We start from the raw sequence: 23,871 nt of genomic DNA, 5'->3' as shown, positions 1-23,871 counted from the left end.
TTTCGGATTGTACTCCATATTATTCTAAAATCGTGAGAACCAGGCCCACTTACAATTTTACCAGGAAATATTTAGCCAATTATGACACAAGTACAGGTATTATGCCAGGGAGAACCTGAAGGCTATTCTCTTGACATAAGGATAGTTAAGCATACAAGCAAGCACACACATGATATAGAGTTTTGATAAAGAAACTTTATAGCCTATGTTCATCTTCTGTTTATTCCATGGAAACTTTAACATTTGACACATGGTGCGCTCCCTTGCAACGTTTGAACTGTAGAGTTTCTAACTACACAACAGTGTAATGCACTATCCTGCGTATAGATTCTGAAAAACTTCTGCTGTGGACTTCAGTCCGAAGACTAGTTTGATGCAGCTCTCCATGCTACTCTATACTGTGCAAGCCTCTTCATCTCCGAATAACTACTGCAACCTACATCTTTCTGAATCTGCTTAGTGCATTCATTTCTTGGTCTCCCTCTGCAATTTGTATCCTCCGCGCTGAATTCCAGTTCTAAACTGGTGATCCCTTGATGACTCAGAACGTGTCCCTCCAGCCGATCCCTTCTTCTAGTGAAGTTGTGCCACAATTTCCTCTTCTCCCCAATTCTATTCAATGCCTCCTCATTAGCTACGTGATCTACCCATCTAATCTTCAGCATTCTTTTGTAGCACCACAATTCGAAAGCGTCTATTCTCTTCTTGTCCCCACTGTTTATCGTCCATGTTTCACTTCCATAAAGGTCTACACTTCATACAAATACTTCCACAAAAGACTTCCTGTCACTTAAATTTATACTCCATTTTAACAAATTTCTCTTCTTCAGAAACGCTTTCCTTGTTATTGCCAGTACACATATTATATCCTCTGTACTTCGACCATCATCAGTTATTTTTCTCCCCAAATAGCAAATCTCATTTACTACTTTAAGTGTCTCTTTTAATAATCTAATTCTCTCAGAAATCTCTGATTTAATTCAACTACATTTCATTATCGTCGTTTCGCTTTTGTTGATGTTCATCTTATATCCTCCTTTCAAGACTATGTCCACTCTAGTTAGCTGCTCTTCCAAGCCCTTGCATTCTCTGAAAGTACCACAATGTCGTCGGCAAACCTCAAAGTTTTCATTTCTTCTCCATGGATTTTAATTCTCTAAATTTTTCTTTTACTTCCTTTCCCGATTGCTCAATATACAGATTGAATAACATCGGGGGTAGGCTACAACCGTGTCTCACTTCCTTCTCGATCACTTCTTCCCTTTCATGCCCCTCAACTGTCATCTGGTTTCTGTACAAATTGTAAACAGGCTTTCGCTCCCTGTATTTTACCCCAGTCACTTTCAGAATTTGAAAGAGAATATTCCATTCAACATTGTCAAAAGCTTTTTCTAAGTCTACAAATGCCAGAAATGTAGGTACGCCAGTCTTTAAGCTATCTTCTAAGATAAGTCGTAGGGTCAATATTGCCGCGCGTGTTTCATCATTTCTGCGGAATCCAAACTGATCTTTCCATTCATTTGTAAAGAATTCGTGTTAGTATTTTGGAACCATGACTTATTAAAGTGATAGTTCGGTAATTTACACATCTTTCGACACTTGCTTTCGTCGGGATTGGAATAATTATATTCTGCTTGAAGTCTTGGGGTATTTTTCCTGTTTCATACATCTTGCTTACCACATGGAAGAGTTTCGTCTTGACTGTCTCTCCCAAGGCTATCAGTGGTTCTAATGGAATGTTGTCTACACCCAGGACCTTGTTTCGACTTAGGTCTTTCAGAAGCCTGTCAAATTGTTCTCACAGTATCATATCTCCCACTTCATCTTCGTTTACTGCCTTTTCCATTTCCATAATATTGCCTTCAAGTACATCGGCCTTGTATAGACCCTCTGTATACTCCTTTCATCTTTCTGCTTTCTCTACTTTGCTTAAGACTGGTTTTCCATTTGAGCTCTTGATATTCACACATGCGCTTCTCTTTTCCCCAAAGATCTCTTTAATTATCCTGTGGGGAGTACCTATCTTGCCCCTAGTGATATATGCCTGTAAATCCTTGCATTTGTCCTCTACCGATCCATGCTTAGCCACTTTGCAGATCCTGTCGATCTCACTTTTGAGACGTTTGTATTCCTTTTTTCCTGCTTCATTACCGCATTTTTACATTTTCTTCTTTCATCAATTAAATTCATTATCTCTTCTGTTACACAAGATTTTCTACTAGCTCTCGTCTTTTTATCTATTTGATTCTGTAATGCCTTCACTATTTCATGTCTCAAAGGTGCCCATTTCTTTGTCCCATTCTTATCAATCGTTCCCTAATGGTCTCTCTCAAACCCTCTACTGGTTCTTTCAGTTTATCCAGGTCCCATCTCCTTAAATTCCCACCTTTTTGCAGGGTCTTCAGTTTTAATCTACAGTTCATAACCAATAAATTGTGGCCAGAGTCCACATCTGTCCCTGGAAATGTCTTACAATTTAAAACCTGATTCCTAAAACTCTGTCTTACAAGCACATAGTATATCTGAAACGTTCCAGTGTATCCAGGCCTCCTCCACGTACACAACCTTCTGTGTGTATGACAGTCAGTGTATTGTCAATGAAACCTTTTGTCTGACTCTTAGTTCCTCTTTCGAAACCGAAGCCTGACCAATTACCAAGTTCTGTTGAGATATGACTTATTTTTCAAAACTAATAGGGGAGCTAATCCTATGGATCTGTGATGTAGCTCATTTATGATATTTTAGACGTCTTTGAGTAGACATCCGAGGTCTATGATGTTACGAGCGATAAACCTGGCATAACGTACCTAAGTCCTTAATTCCTTCATGATCTTACTGAAGGGTTACAAGCAAGGTGGTAACGTGAGGTGTAACCAGCTTGATTCTTCTCCATGCGAATGTCACTTGCCATTATCTGGAACAAAATTGCCGACCACTGTCTTAGATAATTTTTACTACTCATCCTACATCAAACAGGACGTGAGTGTGAAAGGTGTTTACTACTGTGTGTGTGGTTGTGCTCGACAATGGGTGTGGGTGTATCAAATTTCAGAGTTAACTCAGTGGCTATTATTCGTTGGAGGGGCTCTTACAGATCCATGGTGGTGGTCTAATTCGTATAGAAATTATAGGACACAAAAAGAGCTAAATTACTATTAGTGGACAGTTTTTACTTTTTGCGTACCTTGCTAGTTGCCACGGCTCTCTTTATATGTCTCTTCATGCTACTCAAATACAATGATCCCCTAAATTTTGACAAAAGTTTCCTGACGCCATAATTTGCATTACTATGATGCATGAGTTTTGTCTATGAGTTCCTCTGGAACGCAGAGAACCCAGTGTGTGTCACAAATCCCCCTTTTATTGAACAGCACATTATTTTTGACTAAATAAAACTAGCATATCACGATTTCCCCATGATCTCTCCTCTTTGTCTTCATAGTTTTAAAAATTGTGTTCTTATCTTGTTCTTGGTCTAGGATCACAAGTAGTGCCATGTATTTTTCCAAACGGGCTTGTTATAGGTTTATGAAACTGAAGTTATTTATTCCCTGATCTATTTCAGCACGTCAGATTAAAGCAGTTGGTGCTCAAGACAGCATATTCTCCGTGATATTCTGCAAACCTGGTACAAAGACGATTTGAAATGTGCATTCTTGATGGTAGAGGACCCATCAGGCTAAACAACCACAGGTTAATTTAAGCGTCATAAAAGATTGAAGTGCTTTATGACTGTAATAAACTTTTGTCTCTTGTCCAAACAGAGAATACCTGAAGTTGAAGAAACCCCGTATCATGGCAAGCACCTCTAGCTCTGTTACTGAATAGTTCTTTTCGGATTTACTCGGTACATGACACATGAACATTGCAACCCCCAGAACCATTACTTCCTCTTTGGTGTACTCTTGGAACGAGGTAACACCAAGCCCATTCCATGAACTGTCTAACAATAAATAGAATTACTATGACAACCCCAGACGTACCAGTATGGGGGCACAAACAACTCTTCTTTCATTTCATCAAACTCGTTCTGCACTCACTTGTCCCAATCCCAGGCTGCCTGTTTACTATTTGAGCTGCAGAAAACTGGTTGTGGGTATGCTTTACATGTAAATAAACCTTTTCTATAAATTTGTTAAGCTCAAAATCCATGCAATTGCCATTCATTAAATGGTACAGGAAAAGCTCAAATCACTCGCTGTTCTTCTTGGCCAGGCTGTATTCCTTCCGCAGACAGCAAATATCCCACAAAGTTCAGTTCATTTTAGTGAATTTTAACCTGGCAAGATTTATATTTATGCCCTAGCACTGAAAAGCATCCAATAAAGTATCCTGAATCTCACAATATTCAGCGATTAACACATCTTTCTCATTCCGTTCTGAATGTCACAGAAGACAAATTCCAACTGAAGGTAAGCTGCTGGAATTAGTAGCATCTGCCTAAATAGAGGAAGGGGTGTAGTTCGGCCTTTCAGCAAGTGTGACCGACTGATTTTAACATCGTGACCCCATGAAATTTATGTAATAATTAGTCCAACGGATCAGGACAGTCAGTTTCTGCTTGAGTTGTGGTGTTGAGCGGTCTGATTGACCCATCCTTCTTCATAACACTAAGGAGAGATTGTTGTATGACCTGACTTCTGCTTTGATAGCAACTTGGTCTAACAAATTACAAATCTCCGTCCCCATCTTCCCTTGACAGATCCATGGTATCAGGTAACGTCTTACAAAAAATTCATTGAGTTCTGTAGCTCAGAACTTGTACGCAAAATCCCTAATCGTGCCCGGCCCCCCACAGAAGACATTCTTGTACGATTCCAAAATCGATTCTAGTTCTGTTCTTTCATTATTGTCAATATGTGGCACACCTTTCCATGGATTATACGTCACATAGGTCTTTCTCATCTGTTACCCTTGAGGGGGAAATTGATTAAACCATATTGAAATTTACCCAGACGCCTCAGAAATAGTTCCCTGGAGTGCATCACCAGCCCTAGATATTCACTCTCTTGACTATCCCCAATTAGGTAGCCATCGAAAACAAGCATAATTGGGAGGCCACCTAGACACAACAAGACTGATTTTTCTTATAGACAAATGACATTCCTGTACTGGCCCAGGAAATCCCGACCTAGAAGTGTTTCCGTCTACACGACTAGCACCATGGAAAAGTTTGCACTTAGAATGAAACTGACATGAAAGCTCAATCCACATCTGACTCTTCATGTCTACACTCTTTCCTGATATTACACCAGTTAACTTAGTCTTCTGTAACGAGAAAACTGGCCCAGGCCTGTGTCTTATCACAGAGGCTTGACGCTCCACGTCCAAAATACACTGGACCATGACATCTGTAATATTTTAGGGTGTTTAACAGTTTATAGTTCTTAGTCCTCCTCACACAACAAAATTCGTTTACAGTGTCATCACTTCTCTCTCATACAGCCTATCAGCCCCCTCGATGGCCAGTATTGCCTATAATTTTCGTTTTCCCTGAATTGCGTACGTTACTATGTGGATCTGGTCACAAGTTTCCACGAAACATGAGGTACACCATCATTTAAAGTTCGCTAGTTGTCTTGAAACCGACGACATTCATTGTCATTCTGACACAGATACCATTCATCAGGACACACCTGCGGTTGTTCTTGTTGCAAGGAGAATACTCTGCCGATAATTTCTTTCATAATTAGAAACTCTCACCTATTATGCCTTTCATCTTTATATCTGTGTTGTGGAGTGTCCGCTCTCACCACTGTCATCCTCGCCTCCTTCCCCGACCCCCCGCCCCAGAGGTGTGATCCACCATATTTCTGACATAGTCAAAGTCCTGGAGGAGGGCTGGGTTGACTTGATGTCTCGCATATGTCGATTTGGAATAATAATCGCCGGGCACAACTTACTCAGCAATTTTATTGGAAAAATGTGGCTTAACGCTGTCGGATCATATGGACTGTTAAGTACTAGTTCCTCTTGATCACATATTTAAAAAATAAGATGGGAACAAGGCAGTCAGACTAACAATAATTTGGCATCATTAATCTGCTGCGTTTGACCTGGTCTTGGGTACTTCAGGGCCAAAACTTGGCTAAAAATATACTGCTGAACTTTTCACAGGAAGTACAATCGTGCGTTATTAACTGATTTACGCAGCAACCTCAGCAAGTAAATGCCTACAAACAAACTGCATCTTTAGTCGCATCCCCACAAAAGCGATAGTTTCAACCCGAACTTTTCAATACACGCCCATGGTTGCTGTTCATTTGTGGAACCTGGGTACATTATATACTGTTGTACAGAGAAAAGTTATGGCTTCCCTTGTCATAGGTCACTTCGTCTTTGTTTTGCCTAACGTCAGATGCCATGTGTGGAGAGGCACCCCCTATAGTACGCAGTGTTTCCTGAAGTATCCTCAAGTTTTCGCAACTCTTCACCTTTCGTCTTTCGTCTTTTGTTACAGCAGTCATCGTGATCCCGGATCGGGGAGGTGCGTGAATCTGTTTCACTACGTCTCTGTTCCCCTTCGCCATCACTCGTTCACTGCAGGTGCAGCAAAGCCTCACGGCTGCGCAGATATATTTGTACTTTTTTTTTTTTAACCTCAGGAGTGACTGCACTTACTAGCCGTCACTTGCAGCGAAGGACTGTCTATGGTCTGAGTCACTACCGGTACACAGAGACAGTTATTCCACAGTCATCACAAGACGTCACAGTCGTTCCTACCATCTTGGCGAACGCTGTACTGCGCGATTAACTGCACAGATCTCACTGCACGAGACAACACTTCTCGTTTTTACTACATTCAGAAAATGCAAAAGCCTTCTACTTATTTCACACGCACGTTCATTATCACATATTATGCCCGCCCCGATAGCTGAGTGGTCAGCGTGACGGATTGCCGTCCTGACGGGCGCGTATTCGATTCCCGCCTGGGTCGGGGATTTTCTCTGCTCAGGCACTGGTTGTGGTGTTGTCTTCATCATTCCATCCCCATCCGTAGCGTAGGTCGCCCAATGTGGCGTCGAAAGCAATAAGACCTACACCAAGGCGGCCGGACCTGCCCCGTAAGGGACCTCCTGGTCAATGACGCCAAACGCCCATTTCCATTTCCACTACATATTATATGTGTACGCTCTGGGCACTGAAACGAAAGCAAACAAAAACCCTAAAAGTACGAAAACAACATCTACCAATACATTTCTCAGACATCGAAGTAAATCTGTTAGGCTACACCGAACAAACGGTAATGTATGATTTCTGAAACTGAAGGGTAAATTGTTGCTACAAATCCTACCACTCAACTGTTAACCGGAAGCTTTCAAAGTAAGGACTAGCCAGGCGCCGTCACCACATGAAAGTTGATTGAGTGAAAACTTGTCGTTGCCTTATGTCGTGGGTTAGCGCCACATGGGGTCTATCGAATTTCATTCGTGCACATCCTATTCCCAGCATTGATTGCTCATCGGGTAAGCTACCTTCAAACAGAAGAATTGGCCCAACAAGTAAGAAGATATTTTCTGCGTTTTATATGCTTCGGATAACTAGCATTAATGAGTTCAGTACGAGTGTTAGGTATGTCGGAGTAGACAAGTTGACCTCATGACCGATGCAATACAACATTCGTTTCTCAAATTTATCTTTACAAAACCACCCTCACATTAACCCAGGTATATCTAAATTTCAGTTTTATAATTTTACTTTATGTCTCAAATACAGTACTGGCCATTAAAATTGTTACACCACGAAGATGACGTGCTACAGACGCGAAATTTAACCGAAAGGAAGAAGATGCTGTCATATGCAAATGATTAGCTTTTCAAAGCATTCACACAAGGTTGGCGCCGATGGCGACACCTACAACAGGCTGACATAAGGAAAGTTTCCAACCGATTTCTCATACACAATCAGCAGTTGACCGGCGTTGCCTGGTGAAACGTTGTTGTGATGCCTCGTGTAAGGAGGAGAAATGCGTACCATCAAGTTGCCGACTTTGACTGTTAGCAGAATATGGAATCGGTGGGTTCAGGAGGGTAATACGGAACGCTGTGTTCGATCCCAAAGGCCTCGTATCACTAGCAGTCGAGATGACAGGCATCTTATCCGCATAGCTGTGACGGATCGTGCAGCCTCGTCTCGATCCCTGAGTCAACAGATGGGGACGTTTTCAAGACAACAACCATCTGCACGAACAGTTCGACGACGTTTGCAGCATCATGGGCTATCAGCTCGGAGACCATGGCTGCGGTTACCCTTGACGCTGTATCACAGACAGGAGCGCCTCCAATGGGGTACTCAACGACGAACCTGGGTGCACGAATGGCAAAACGTCATTTTTTCGGATGAATCCAGGTTCTGTTTACAGCATCATGATGGTCGCATCCGTGTTTGGTGACATCGCGGTGAACGCACATTGGAAGCGTGTATTTGTCATCGCTATACTGGCGTATCACCCGGCGTGATGGAATGGGGTGCCATTGGTTACACGTCTCGGTCACCTCTTGTTCGCATTGACGGCATTTTGAACAGTGGACGTTACATTTCAGATGTGTTACGACCCTTGGCTCTACCTTTCATTCGATGCCTGCGAAACCCTACATTTCAGCGGGATAATGCATGACCGCATGTTGCAGGTCCTGTACGGGCCTTTCTGGATACAGAAAATGTTCGACTGCTGCCCTGGCCAGCACATTCTCCAGATCACTCACCAATTGAAAACGCCTGGTCAATGGTAGCCGAGAAACTGGCTCGTCACAATACGCCAGTCACTAATCTCGATGAACTGTGGTATCGTGCTGAAGCTGCATAGGCAGCTGTACCTGTACACGCCATCCTAGCTCTGTTTGACTCAATGCCCAGGCGTATGAAGGCCGTTATTACGGCCAGAGGTGGTTGTCTGGGTACTGATTTCTCAGGATCTATGCACCCCAAATTGCGTGAAAACGTAATCACATATCCGTTCTAGTATAGTATATGTGTCGAATGAATACTCGTTTAGTCTGCATTTCTTCTTGGTGTACCAATTTTAATGGCCAGTAGTGTATTAGTCCAGACTGCCTTTAAAGCGACAAAGACGCCATTTTCAGCACTCACTGAGCTTCAACGAGGTGGCGTAACAGGGCTAAGAGAAACTGTAGATTCCTTCAAAAATGGTTCAAATGGCTGTGAGCAGTATGGGACTTAACTGCTGTGGTCATCAGTCCCCTAGAACTTAGAACTACTTAAACCTAACTAACCTAAGGATATCACACACAGCCTTGCCCGAAGCAGGATTCGAACCTGCGTCCGTAGCGGTCGTTCGGTTCCAGACTGTAGCGCCTAGAACCGCTCGGCCACTCCGGCCGGCTATATTCCTTCGAGGATACGCTGAAAGACCTGACAGGAATGCAGCCACTGTGCATGATTTCATTACCACCAGAGTGTAAACGGACACTTGGCACTACCGAGAGGGAAGACCATCGTATTGCTCGGGTGCATCGTATCTGCATCTAGATCAGTATTTTGAGCAGCAGTTGGCACCTCAATGACACAACAAACTCTTACAAATCGCTTCCTTCAATGGCAGTTCCGAGACGGATGCCCTGTAGCGCGCATTTCACTGACCCCAAACCACCGTGTGGTGTCAAGCGAGAGCCCGTTCAAGGACAGGGCGGAGTTCCGTTGTGTTATCTGATGAATGATGGTTCTGCCTCGCTGATAGTTATGGCTGTGAATAGGAGGCCAGTTGAGAACCTGCACACAGTGAGTCTGCGGTCTAGACGGACTGGATCTACACCTGGAGTTATGCAGAAGAGCTCTCGTGTTTTCCCCATGCACCCTCACTGCAAATCTTTACGTCAGTCTGGTGGTTCGTCCTGTTGTGCTGCCAAAGGCATAAAGGAAAAGGGAATGAAGAATCGTCACTTACTCATGTACTGAAACTTGCGTGATGCCAACAACATCACTTCTGCCACACACTAGCTTACTGGCACTCGGAGTGTGAGTGGAAGATGATGATGATGATGATGATGAGACCTGAGTTTCTCCTGGCGTATACAACTTTCAAATAACTTCCGGGAATTCAGCCAGGTAACACTTTCAGCGACCGCCGATATTTCGGCGGGAGAACACCCCGCCATTTTCAAGGCAAACTGCCACGTGATTCGCTGAATGCCAGATACTACGCAAAGTCTGCTGAATTCAGAATCTCTGAAACCAACAGAAACTTCACATACATGTGAGCTTTCATTATAACTAGAAGTTTGAGTTCTGTAATTTAAGCTGGGTCACAGATCAATAACCGTTAAATCGTGGCCACATGATCCACTGAAGACTAGTCTTTGATCACGCTGTCACAAAGACAACTGCAGTTTGCCTTGAAAATGGCTGGGTGTTCTCCCGCCGAAATATCGGCGGTCGCTGAAAGTGTTACCTGGCTGAATTCCCGGAAGTTATTTGAAAGATGATGATGATATTTGGATTAAGGGCCACTCAACTGCGCGGTTATCAGCGCCCGTACAAATTCCCAACCTTTTCTCAGTCCTGTCTTGCCACTTGCATGAATGATGACGAAATGATGAGGACAACACAAACACCCAGTCATCTCGAGGCAGGTGAAAATCCCTGACCCCGCCGGGAATCGAAACCGGGATCCCATCCTCGGAAAGGGAGAACGCGACCGCTAGACCACGAGTAGCGGACGTGAGTGGAAGAGTTGGGGGAGGGGAGGATGTTTCTGGTGAGATGAAGCATCCCTGCGACCGTTTAGAAATATGTAGAAGACGGTATTTAAAAGAAATTTCCCAAATATATATATATATATATATATATATATATATATATATATATATATATATATATATAGCTGTTGTATTCGCAATAATCATTGTCAGGCATTATTTGTGTTAGAATGCAGCAGTGAGCAGGTTCAACCAACATAAGCCAGTTTTGGGCCGAAATTTGTGCTACCTCCAATAAATTAAGGGCCCTGAAATAAACAGAAATTCTAACTGCACGAAATTATTCTTTAAATTCGCGGATTTTAGTTCTATGAATTGAGCTATGCCACAGATGAAGAATCTTCAGGCAAAGGCCACGTGATTCGCTGAATGCCAGATACTACGCAAAGTCTGCTGAATTCAGAATCTCTGAAACCAACAGAAACTTCACATACATGTGAGCTTTCATTATAACTAGAAGTTCGAGTTCTGTCATTTGAGCTATCACTTTGATCAAGAATATTTAAGCGAAGATCACATGACTGGCTGGAGGCAACAATTTACGCTAAGTCCAGTTGATTCAAAATGCATGAAACAAATAAACATTCCATAATCATGCTAGTATTCATTATACTCAGGAACTCAAGTTCTGTAACTTAAGCTGGGTCACAGATCAATAACCGTTAAATCGTGGCCACATGATCCACTGAAGACTAGTCTTTGATCACGCTGTCACAAAGACAACTGCATCAAACTCTGTGAAACCACATTAGTTAGGACACTACTCATGAATAACAGTAGACAGCAACACATTACAAATACACACTAGATGTGGCAAGCCACTCTCTCACTTAAACAACACTGTCAGTGAGATTAATAGTCATATCATCTCTATGTTTCCCAATACTACATTTGGTACGTGTGGCTTATGAACTGTTTACATGGGGAGATTTTGAGCAGAATGTTCTTATAACTGCATGTGTAGCCTGTAGAGAACTTGTACCACAGAGGTCATAGTTGAGACGATGGAGAACAGGGAGAAAGGTTGATTTTGGGGCATGAATGTTGCGTCCAGCAACCTGTCTGTGCAAGTGTACAGGGTGGGCGTATGGGTGGGCGGTGGGCAGTATGAAATGAATAGGACAAAATTTAGACAGAGGCCATTTATTGGCGAAAGCATGTCAAAAAGGGGTCACATGGGCCTAGAGAGGTGAGGGTGAGCCAGAGCGTATAGTTTAGCTACACATAGTTCGCGAAGCTAACCGAAGTTGGCGTCTGCCAATCGGGCCAGTCCGACCTGCATGCTGGCTACGAAAAACTAAGTCCCCGGCGCCGCAGCATCGGGAGAAGCGGGAGATGTTCACTGCCACAGGGCGTGCGTCGAAGAGAGCGAGAAGACAAGAGATCGCAGGCCCGGCGACGGGTGGCCGGGTGTATTCGACGCACCACGCGGCTTCCTCTGCCCTGATTGGTAGGGACCAAGAAACCCGCGGGGGCGGCAATGGAACTTTCCAGAGTGCTACCTGCTAAGCGACGCCTGGGGCGGCGTTACCTCGCAAGCACACGAGGGAGGCGCGTGATCAAGGTGCCCTTTCTCAGTGCTGACTTTCTGTTGCTAGACTGTGGGACGAAAGAATTTACAGGCAGCTAACACTGCCGGCCATGGCTTGGCCTTAACGGAAAAATGAAGTTATCGCTTGGAAGCCCATACAATAAAGTAAAATCCCCTGCTCTCTGGCTCGTCCTTTACGCTCCTCCCCCTTCCGTGGGAGTGGAGAACGTATGTGAATTCGCTCAATATAATTATTATTTAAATGTAAACAATTCTAGTTTGCAAAACAAAGTAAACATCACTTGATTAAGAATGGCCCTCACGGAAGATGGCAGGGTTCTTAACCTATGGGAGGGTGTAGAGACTCTAAAGACGTCCTAGGGGTCGCAAAGGGACCTTCACACGTCAGGAATATTATGTGTATACAAGAATCATCATAAAACATCACAACATCATAAAATATCAAAACAAAATTGGAACAAAACGTAATAGTGTGAGTGAGGTTAACATGCCAGGTGTTCTTGTTGCTAGGATGAAGTAAAAGTGTCCCTATGACTTGTGCCTGCAGAGGGACCTCGGGCCCTGTCACTCCACTCTTCCCACAGGGTAAGAGGAGGAGAGCGCCAGCTCGCAAAACGTTTTACCTGGGCCAGGTAACATTCCGTCGCGAAGGCAGCCAGATGGTGGAAAGCGGGTGGAGGAAGCCATTTAAGGGAGACTGCTGTAATCAGAGGTTTTGAAAAACGGTGGGACGGTTATAAAACTTTAATCATTCTCATGTTAGAAACTGGGACAATACGATCAGAGCGTCTGGTGCACATGTTTCGTGGAGGCAAGACTGTAACTCTGCTGACACCACGAAGTCGCCAGGTTCTTTTAGAGAACTACAAAAATAATACATACATATGTTACACAGGCACAACTGTCTAGAAAGCTTATCAACCTTCTTTCAGAAGGTGGAAATGGTCGGCGTGGGAAGATTAGATCTTTTCGTAAGTGAGGGTAGACCTTTCCTGCCGAAACATAGCCATGCTTACTGTGAGAACGACGCCTAGCTATTCTGAAATCTTCTTTTTTGAGACAGGATATGCAAAGCAGAGCCTTCCTCTCCCAGTGTGGGAACCCTGGTACTATGTCTGTATTGGCTTCAAGGGCAAAAAAAAAAAAAAAAATGGCTCTAAGCACTATGGAACTTAACATACGAGGTCATCAGTCCCCTAGACTTAGAACTACTTAAAACTATGGACATCACACACATCCATGCCCGAGGCAGGATTCGAACCCGCGACCGTAGCAGCAGCGCGATTCCGGGCTGAAGCGCCTAGAACCGCTCGGCCACAGCGGCCGGCCAGCTACAAGAACAGCAAGGCAGTCAAGAGGGGAGACCCAATGAGTGGATGACAGATCGATTTGTTTGTACAACGTGGAGGCGAGTGTTTTCTGCTAATTCATCTTCTGTACGAGGCTTCGTGGAAGGTGTATATAGTCCTTGCGTGTCTTTGTCTTCTGGTCCTCCCCCGGTGGAGAACTTCAGGTCTTTTCCTAGTGGGTGAGACTTGTGTGCTGCAATTTGTGGTGGACTAAGAGCCAGTGGCCGTTTCCAACTGAACCGATAGTGAAACTACATATCATCTCAGACATGTCGTGTATCACGAGGGTGACCTTATTCGTCTTGAGTCTCTCATATGACGTTTGACAATTCTGGCACGCGCCATCGTGCCTTAGAGTCAAATTCTTTGACCAGAACAGCGACCGGGTACATCTCACCCTGAAATCTGCCGGGATTTCAGGGCTCTGATAGGGACGTTTTCCGCGTTCAAATAATGACAGCGCCAGTCCGCGTAGTTTGCAAATAATGGTGGACGCGTCAGAACATTACAGCTCCCGCCGCGCACCGTCCTTCGCCCAGAGCGCGCCGTTGTCTCCTGGCGCCTGAATCAGTGTAATAGAGTAAAGAATTGCTGTACTGGCGTACAGTTGTTAAGTGACGTTCACAGCTCCCTACTCTCCGTGAACCATAGTTTCTGGTGAACCTGGACATAGTTGATTCCATTTGAATAGAATTTGGCATCAGAAACGAAGTCTCACTGCGTTCACCCGAGAACTTGTATAGTTTCCACCCCAATGAATGATTTGCCAATCAAGCACCATTCCTTTCCTGATTTATGTTTGTCATTTTGTTTTCTGTAAATTGTACAGGATGTAGAAAAAATTGTCATTATTTTTGTAAACTTAAATACGCCATTGTTCTGATTCATACTCCCGCAACCATTCACTGTTTTTATTTTGTTGTGGTGATACATGGATACATCAACAACCGTACAAAAATTAGTTAGAAATCGTGTGGAACAGATGCGTGTTTTTATTTTCTTCAATGTGAGATTATGGTGCTCTGAGAACATTTTAGAGTCGCTATCGACGCTTTGCGTTGTGTCTCAGCTGTTTCTAGTAGTATGCTACAGTCACTTTATTTCAGTGTATGTACGATCTGCGTCATCTATTTTGCTTTTAATTGTGTCTTGTCTATGACTGCTGCGTCACTTCCTGTCCGATTTTGAACCGCTGGTAACATCATTCTGCAAGCTTTTGTGGAGCATATTTGTTTATGGGGATGTGTAAGACGTTTTCGAGTGGGTTTTATTTCATGGGCTTAGGCATAAATCTGCGCAATATTTGAAAAAGACCAGACTATAGTTGCGGCGCGCGAAGCATTTGGTTCAAATGGCTCTGAGCACTATGGGACTTAACATCTGAGGTCATCAATCCCCTGGAACTTAGAACTAAAACCTAACTGACCTAAGGACATGACACACATCCATGCCCTAGGCAGGATTCGAACCTGCGACCGTAGCAGCAGTGCGGTCCCGGACTGAAGCGCCTAGAATCGCTCGGTTACAGCGGCCGGCACCAGAGGAAAGCTTAATCGAAGGCGTCCTTAATTTACGGAGTCCTGTGGAGCAGTAACGTGCAGGTACTTTGTCTGAGAGCAAGCAGACTGTGTGCAGCGGAGAGAGTTGGTCCCTGTGGACATTTGTTCATCTGAGCCACGTAAAAATAGGTGTTCACCCCAGGTGACTGATCATCCTCTCTTGTTTCAGCATTGTCCATCTACAAGTTAGGGTGGCAATACCATTTCACCAGTCTGTAAGATGTCTGGCAATAGGGGAGACAAATTCACAACACTCGAATTTAATCACTCACACGGGTAAAGTGAGAAACTAAACGGACTGTCCAAGGGAAAATAAATAAAAGCGGAAGGTATTTTCTGCTCCTGGTGCTGAGTGTTCCTATGGCAGCGTGAAGCAGCAGAAAGGCTATACGCTGCCCACATGTTACGGTGCCAGGTGTACTTAATACTAACGTAACGGATTCTGTTACTCCAATTGAGATGTTTCATATAATTACTGACCAAATTTAAAATAAAATGCTGTCATAATCTGCTAGTTATGGGGTACAATATTAAGTGTTGAATCCTGCTTACTCGTCAAATATGGGGTGCCTAGGAAAACTTCTTTCTCGGTTCTGCCGGTCGGAGTAGCCGAGCGGTTCTAGGCGCTACACTCTGGAACCACGCGACCGCTACGGTCGCAGGTTCGAATCCTGCCTCGAGCGTGGATGTGTGTGATGTCCTTAGGTTAGTTAGGTTTAGGTAGTTCTAAGTTCTAGGGGACTGATGACCTCAGCAGTTAAGTCCCATAGTGCTCAGATCCATTTTAACCATTTTTTTCTCGGTTCGCTGGACAATAATTCAAGCAAATCGTATTAATGAATTACATTACAAAAGGAAATGATTACAATACTTAGCTTTGTTTTAACCAGATGTGTCGCAAGCAAATGGCGACAGACAAAATAAGCAATGTCCTTCAGTATATACGGGGTGCCGTATAACTGTTAGCTGCGCGTGCCGTATGCCGCAGTGAATAAACTGAAATGAAACTCAGTGAAATACAAGTTATTAATTTATTTAATATTCATTTTTACTTACAATTTTTCACATAAAATGTTGAAAGTGTCCCCGTGTTGTTGAATATACAATTCAATGCGTCTAATCATGTTTCCAAACACAAGCTGTAACATTTCTTCTGTAACAGAAGCATTGAAAGTGGATATTGCAGTTTTCAATTCATCGATGGATTTTGGACGGTTTTTATAGACAGTTGCTTTCGCTGCACCCCAGAAGAAAAAGTCAGGTCGTCTTAAAAAAAATGTTCAAATGTGTGTAAAATCTTATCGGACTTAACTGCTAAGGTGATCAGTCCCTAAGCTTACACACTACTTAACCTAAAGCATCCTAAGGACAAACACACACACCCATGCCCGAGGGAGGACTCGAACCTCCGCCGGGACCAGCCGCACAGTCCATGACTGCAGCGCCCCGACCGCTTGGCTAATCTCGCGCGGCCAGGTCGTGTTAGGTCAGGCGGTCGTGGAGGCTAAACTCCCTGTGAAATTATGCGATCACCAAAAACGTCAGCATGCAGTGACATTGAAACTCGAGCTAAACTTAAAACTTAAACGTTCACGTCACCACGTAACGACACACACCAAGGATACTGCTGACGCTGGCTGAGATAAGTGAAACAGTGGAATGCTGGGAGAGTCCACTAGAAGAGAAGTAACCCAGGCAGGCGAACAATCATTCGGCACGCGCGTCTATCATCCGGCACTGCAGAGAGACATTTTGAACAGCCCTTACAATTCCTAAGTCGCCGGTATTGAAGTGCCTAATCTCGATGTTGCTGTAGAAGTGGGCCGCGGCTTGTCAGCGTGGCGCTTATGTTCTCTTTGCATAGAGACCGCTGCTGTCGCGTTGTCGTCTTGGAGAGGGGTCGGTCAGCGTGCAGTTGGCTGACGTCTTCTTCACAGCCCTCTCTGCTCTCTCGTTTCGGACCGGCGTGCGGCCGGCCGTAGTGGCCGAGCGGTTCTAGGCGCTACAGTCTGGGACCGCGCGACCGTTACGGTTGCAGGCTCGAATCCTGCCTCGGGCATGGATGTGTGTGACGTCCTTAGGTTAGTTAGGTTTCAGTAGTTCTAAGTTCTAGGGGACTGATGACCTCAGAAGTTGTCCCATAGTGCTCAGAGCCATTTGAACCATTTTTGAACCGGCGTGCGAACGCTTGCCTTTACTCCATAACATTATGTTGAAGTTCGACACAGTAAGAGAAGTATTACTGTTAGAAGCTGTGTACCTATCTTGAGGCAGCACAACACATGACGTGCAAATTACGTAGGTTATATCCACCCAGTATTTGAGAATGAGGTACCTAGGCACTTCCAGCCAACTTCACACATATTTTCAAACCTACTAGAAACTTGTAACAGCTCACATACCCCAGAAAAAATGAACTGAAACAAGAGGTAGCGCTTTGTGTGTCGTGGCATGCCAGCCTCTCGCCAACCCACCACCACATGTTTCCAGTTCATTCTGGAGAAGTGCTGGACATGGCTGCTGTCGACCACCTCCTGTATGAGGCTAGTTCAGGACAGCACAGACAGTAAGCTATCTTGTGTTACCTTGTCGACAGGTAATTCCACGGAGACCTCTATGACAGGGCACTCCCACCAGCCTAACATACGACCTAATCACGCCCCTGCTGTCCGTAGTACCCGCTAAGTTAACCAGTGGTGATCAAGTTGTGCACTTCATGACAGTCCATAATAACACCTCTCATGACATTGGTGAAATCAGTCTAGCAGTGTTCATTTTCCTTGGAGCCTCAACACATGGATGTGTCCATCAAGCTATTCACAGAACTGGGTCTCGTCTGAGGAAACGACATTAAACCGATTCTACGTCCAGTGTCAGTGCTGAGTGCATCACTGCTGGCACATCTCTGTTGATGCTTCAAGGGAAGCTGCTATAATGGTCGCAGTGCTGAGAATGTGTGGCGCTTCAGATGTCATTGCACTGTCCGTGTGGATACCTGTCTAGTTCCAAACAAAGTTCCTGACTTAAGATATATGTTGTGGCTGTACTATGCTGCACCTCTGAGTGGACAATACTTCTGTCCTCTCAGGCGCTAGTCGCATGGGACTATTGAGATCCTGCACAGCGTTGTGCATGGTTCTGCTGAACACATAAATGAGATATTCGCGTGACAATTGTAAGATCCCGACCAATGCGAGCAGAAACATTGTTGTTCCGCTGCTGTCACACTTAAGACAGGTGCAGATGGACCAGCTCTTTACAAAAACACATAAAACGATTTTCTCAGCAAATAACAAACATTTACATGCTGTGTCTTAATAAGAAATCCGTTGGGTAATCTTTCCTTGTATACAGAATGTAGACAGCACTACTCCAATACACTATTTTGCACTGAAATGCCAATCATTTGCATAGCCAAAACTGTAGTACACTTCTTGACCGATTGACGTTTGTTGCAAGGGCCCTCCAAGGTGTTGCAGCTTTACTGACTAGCAGTGTATTTTAGAATTCTCCTTTAAAAAACTTAACCAAAAAGTATTCTGTTTAAAGCTTTTTAATACGTGTCTTTGCTTTTCAGTGACTAAACAGAGCACTTGGACGGCCTTTCTGATGTAATCATTTCCCAGGTTGAATATCATCGTACGGCACAGGGCTTGTAGAAGTTTTTTCCCTTCATACAAAAACATTTTACTACTATCACTGAGAAGAGAATGTAGCTACCTTCCCCGAAGAGGTGGTACACTTATCTAAGAGAGAGGAGTCATAGATGTTATCAATGTTTTGATCCGTTTTTCACTGGAACTTTACACTCTTAATCAAGGATATATCGTATGATGTCTGGTCTGAATCACGAAAATAATATCTCCGTCTACTGTTTACTCTCTTTTTTTGTATGTTAAGCTTACGCGTGCACACAAGCTTTCATTGTTCAGAACAGATGTACTTGGCGGAAATGCAGCTAATGCTACTTCCTCAGCATTGAAATACCGTATTGTAACAAGCTGGTTTGTTTTGTGGAGAGTGCAGAGAAATTTGGTGGTGCTAGTCTATTGTGAAACTGGAAATCGATAGTGTTTCTCACTCTTATCACGTTCTAACACCCTTACCTTTTTTCAATCACGTGAACATTGATATCCATCCGGTTATGAATGTGCTGAAACTAGCTCGAACTACGTAGAAATAGCCAGTAAGAAGACTTTAATCAATAACTTATGTGTGTCAATATAGAAACTTCCTGTTAGATTAAAAGTTTGTGCCATGTTGGGACTCCAGTCTGGGACCTCTGTGTTTTGCGGGTAAGTGCTCAACCAACTCAGCTATCAGAACACGCCTCACGGTCCGTACTCTCAGGTTAGCTTCCGCCAGTACCTCGTCTCGGGTGGCTCAGTTGTTAGAGCACTCGCTCGCTAGACACGAGGCTGCCAGATTCGAGTCTTGGTCAGGCACAGAGTTCTAGTCTGCCATGAAGTTCTACAACAGCTCCCATACAGCTGCAGGGTGAAAATTTGTTTCTGGATGTGTCAATAGCGTTGACAGATACATGGTACAGTGAAGTGGTTTCAAAATGCCAGGTGTGAATAGCAACCTAAACGATAATTTTTGTCCTACCACATCACGTGTCGTATAATCTCATTTTCATCTCCAAATATTGTTCTTCGTTATTTATTTCTGTATTTTCCATGCTCCACCGTTCCTCGTTTCAGCTCGTGTACCATTTATTACAGGGAGGCTCGGTGGACCGTAGGTTGCCGTTCGCCATCTTGTCAGCGATGCACCTGCTGGGAGCTCTGTCGGTGTCGTTCCTGCCGGAAACTGCGCTGCAGAGGCTGCCGGAGTCTCTGCAGGACGCCGCCGAGTTTGGCAGAGGGAGTCCCTACTGGAGCTGGAGACTTACCGCCCCGCCGTCATACGTTCAGGGACAATAGGTTCCCTCGGTTACGGTGCAGTCTCCCATTTTGTCTTACATACTTCAAACTGAAGAACAATTTGTCTACTGAAGTGGGAAAAAAAGCTTTAACTCTAGTATTGTACATATTGTAAATTGTCACACGAAGTACGCACCAGGGTCAAAGTAACCCTCAATGATTTGCAGGTGAAATGCTTGAAAATATAATATTTTGTAATGAAATTGTGCTCCACTTACTAAACTCATTTTATTTTACCTCTCTCATGTACCTTTTCAGTCGGTATTATTATTAACAAATCTGAAATTCGAGACTAAATAAAAACAGTCATGAAAACTTTTCAGGGAAGAAACCTGAAACTGATCCCGATCTAAAGACTTTATTTGCAGTTCAATTAGATGTTCATGATATTCATTTAATGAACTGCACATATTACACGAAACGTTGAGGTATTCTCAGTTATTCATAAATGCGTTCATTCATTATTTCCACATTTTTGGAATATGGACTACAATGTTATGGGCAAATGGTAGGCCTGAAATATTAGGGACAACTGTGTTCCAGCAATAGCTACTCTCACTGTGACGACTGGATTTTCTTCGTCAGTTGGCAGTCTGATGCACTTCGCCATTGTTCATAAACGCTGCAGTATCATCAGCTTCAGAATGACTTCCATAACGAGAGTGACTTCCATCACTTTCACAATTGGGTCGTTCTGACAGTGCTTCCTGTATAGGATCTTCTGTTAGTAAAATATCTCTTTTTTACGTGCCATTTTCTCATAAATGAACTTCACAAACGTTCAAATGTGTATGAAATCTTATGGGACTTAACTGCTAAGGTCATCAGTCCCTAAGATTACACACTACTTAACCAAATTATCCTAAGGACAAACACACCCACCCATGCCATAGGGAGGACTCGAACCTCCGCCGGGACCAGCCGCATAGTCCATGACTGCAGCGCCTAAGACCGCTAGGCTAATCCCGTGCGGCGAACTTCACATTCAGCGACTAAACGGTTACACAATCTGTACTCTAGGATCACAGTAACCCTTAAAAGATATTTCTGTCAAATTAATTAGACAACAGTGCCTCACAATTGTGAACGTCCGTCGTCTACTATGTCTCACTCAATGCTAAATTTACGTTGGTGTCAGCGAGCTGTGTATGTGCAGCGGCGTATGCACAGGGACGAAAAGAAAGAAGAAAAAACTGCGCCAGAGTGACCTTGGTATACACTTCTAGGATTAGCAATCGTGCGCTGACTGGTTGGTCCACCAGATCAACGATGTTAAACAGAGAGGTCTCTTGCATATAGGAGAAATAACCTGCTGCACACAGAGCGCCGATGTTTGGAAAGGAAAAAGGGGCGTGGGAAGACGGGGGGGGGGGGGGGGGGGGGGGGTTGTTAGGGAGGCAGAGTCAGTTCGATAAGTTTTTCCACACAAGCAACCTACCACTTGGCTTCCCTCCGTGTTCCTCCCCACCCCCTTTTTCCTAATAGACTTTCGCCTGTGTCAGTTTTCGCTGCTAACTGTGATGCGTCTTGTACAGAAATCTTACCTATGTTGCAGCCTTCTTATCTTGGCTCCCCAATCGGCGTCTTGCGTCACTCAGGCCTTCAATCTACCCTGGTGGGAGGGCGGAGGTGGTAGGTAAGAGTGTAATTTCGGGGAAAATTCTATAAGATATCAACAAATTATGTTTTCGTTTACTTTGCGCCCCGGATCAGCAGGAAACAGATGCATAACCACTACCGCCACTCAGCTACCACAGACATATGGCCCCACTAGGCAACGACGCACTCAGGCATCACAGGCCCATCAGAGGAAGGAACCCATGCTAGTTCAGATGTGTAGATATGCCCCCAACAGTAGGAAACGTCTCATATCCTCGCTAGGTCGTGAGAGGGCTGCCTTGCTACACGTGCCATATTTGCGCCCAGTCGCTCAGGTACCCCATCACTGCCACATGGGTGTTGGGGACCCGTTCATGTCGAGCATGTACTAACTTTCAGATGTATCACGTTTCCTAGGCGACTCCAAAGGAACCAAAAATGCCACAGCCGTTTCTTCAGCTACCCAAACGTGGCTGCAGCTCAGGGAAAGCCCCTCAACTCCGTCGATCACTACATCTAGCTGTTTATGAAAAAGGTCCAATTCCCTCTGCATCTGCAGAAAACGAAGACAGTCACTATCCATCTCCCACATTGTAAATTCGAAGAAGGGTATTAACTCGAGGTATAACAGACTAAATGAAGATCAGAGGAAAACAGCTACAAGTGATCAAATTGCAGTGACGTGATGCTGCAGATGGCTCAAGTTCATGCTAATAAAATTACGAACTACAAAAAATAAAAGAAGAAAGTAAGTACGAGCCCAAACAGGCGCCGATGGCTTCCGTGTAGCTCACATGCAGACAGTGTGGGAAAAGTCTTAATGAACGCTATCAATCATAGTATGCTGTCCAATCACATTAATGTGAACTCTTGTAAAAGCCAAAATAACAATCCCTTCATCGGCAGATGTGCAAGAGGAAAGTCAGTGAGGTTCCTGGAGGTACCGCCAGCGGTCCGGTGTCATGCTGATTCCAGTGCCTGGTCAGATACCCGGAGTTTCTTGGTTGAGGATCCCGAAGAGCCCGATCGAGATGTCCCACACATTCCCGATTGAGTTTAAATCCGGAAAGTTTGGAGGCGACTGGAGTACGGTAAACCCATCGTGGTGCTCCCTGAACCACACACGTACACAGTGAGCTATAGGACACGTTAGATTGTCCTGCCGGTAGATGCCATCATGCCTAGGAGAAACGAACTTCATCTAGGGGTGGACATGGTCCCCACAGATAGATGTAGTATCCGTTTATCAATTATTTTCTTCCATAGTGATGATATTGCCCAGGGAGTGCAACGAAAAGATTCCACAGACCATGATGCTCTAGCCTCTGTCCTGGACCCCTCTGCTTTCAGATGTTTCACTGCCTACACGGCAAGGGCGATTTTTTTTTATTTTAGGGCGCAAAACTGCTATGGTCATTAGCGCCCTGTCTGTGACTTAGGAAACGGTAAAAAACGAAAATGGAAGGCAGCAGCAATGGGAACGAAACTCAAAAAATTGGAGAAACTAAAAGCAGAAGGAAAGCTTAAAAATCCACTACAGAAAGGGGTTGGTTGTCCCCAAAAAGAGCTTCAAATAACTGACGTCATTTCACTGGCACTAATAAACTCGAGAACGCGATCGGCCGAGCGCGAGTCATCTGATAAAATGGACGATATATCAGGCGACAGCTGTAGACGGGCGCGTAACGGAGTAATATAGGGGCACTCAGTTAAAAGGTGTCTTACCGTCCACAGCTGAGAGCAGTGGGGACAGAGTGGGGGAGGATCGCCGCTTAAAAGATGTCGATGGCTAAAAAGGCAGTGCCCTATCCGGAGTCTAGTTAAAATTTCCTCCTCCCGACGACGCGTTCGGGAGGAAGAGGTCCAAGCACAGGGAAGAGCTTTCACGTCCTGCAATTTATTATGGGGAAGTGTCGACCAATGTGCGTGCCATAAAAGAACGACGACATAAAACGCTCCGTAGATCGGCGAATGGAATCGATCGAATAGCTGGCCGAAGAAGAGAGACTGCCACCTTGGCCGCTATATCGGCCGCCTCATTGCCACAGATACCAACGTGTCCTGGGAGCCAGAGGAACGCCACAGAGACGCCTCCCAAATGGAGCAAGCGCAAGCAGTCCTGAATCCGGTGGACGAGGGTGGACAGGGTACAGAGCTTGGAGACTGAGGAGA

General features: G+C 44.5%; 1 protein-coding gene across 1 annotated transcript in view; it reads left to right on the top strand.

Moving 5' to 3' along the window:
• LOC126473482 (solute carrier family 22 member 7-like) overlaps window positions 1-20,303 on the top strand; it is a 578,452-nt gene extending 558,149 nt beyond the window's left edge. The window contains exon 9 of the mRNA XM_050100557.1: window positions 19,900-20,303. Within this exon, the coding sequence (XP_049956514.1) occupies window positions 19,900-20,100 (201 nt within the window). The 3' untranslated portion in view covers window positions 20,101-20,303. The remainder of the gene's footprint in view (window positions 1-19,899) is intronic.
• The last annotated feature ends 3,568 nt before the right edge of the window (window positions 20,304-23,871 follow it).

This window comes from Schistocerca serialis, chromosome 4, assembly GCF_023864345.2.
Source record: "Schistocerca serialis cubense isolate TAMUIC-IGC-003099 chromosome 4, iqSchSeri2.2, whole genome shotgun sequence".
NCBI classification, from domain to species: domain Eukaryota; kingdom Metazoa; phylum Arthropoda; class Insecta; order Orthoptera; family Acrididae; genus Schistocerca; species Schistocerca serialis.
The sequence above is the reverse complement of the archived record's forward strand: the minus strand, read 5'-3'. Positions and strand labels throughout refer to the sequence as shown.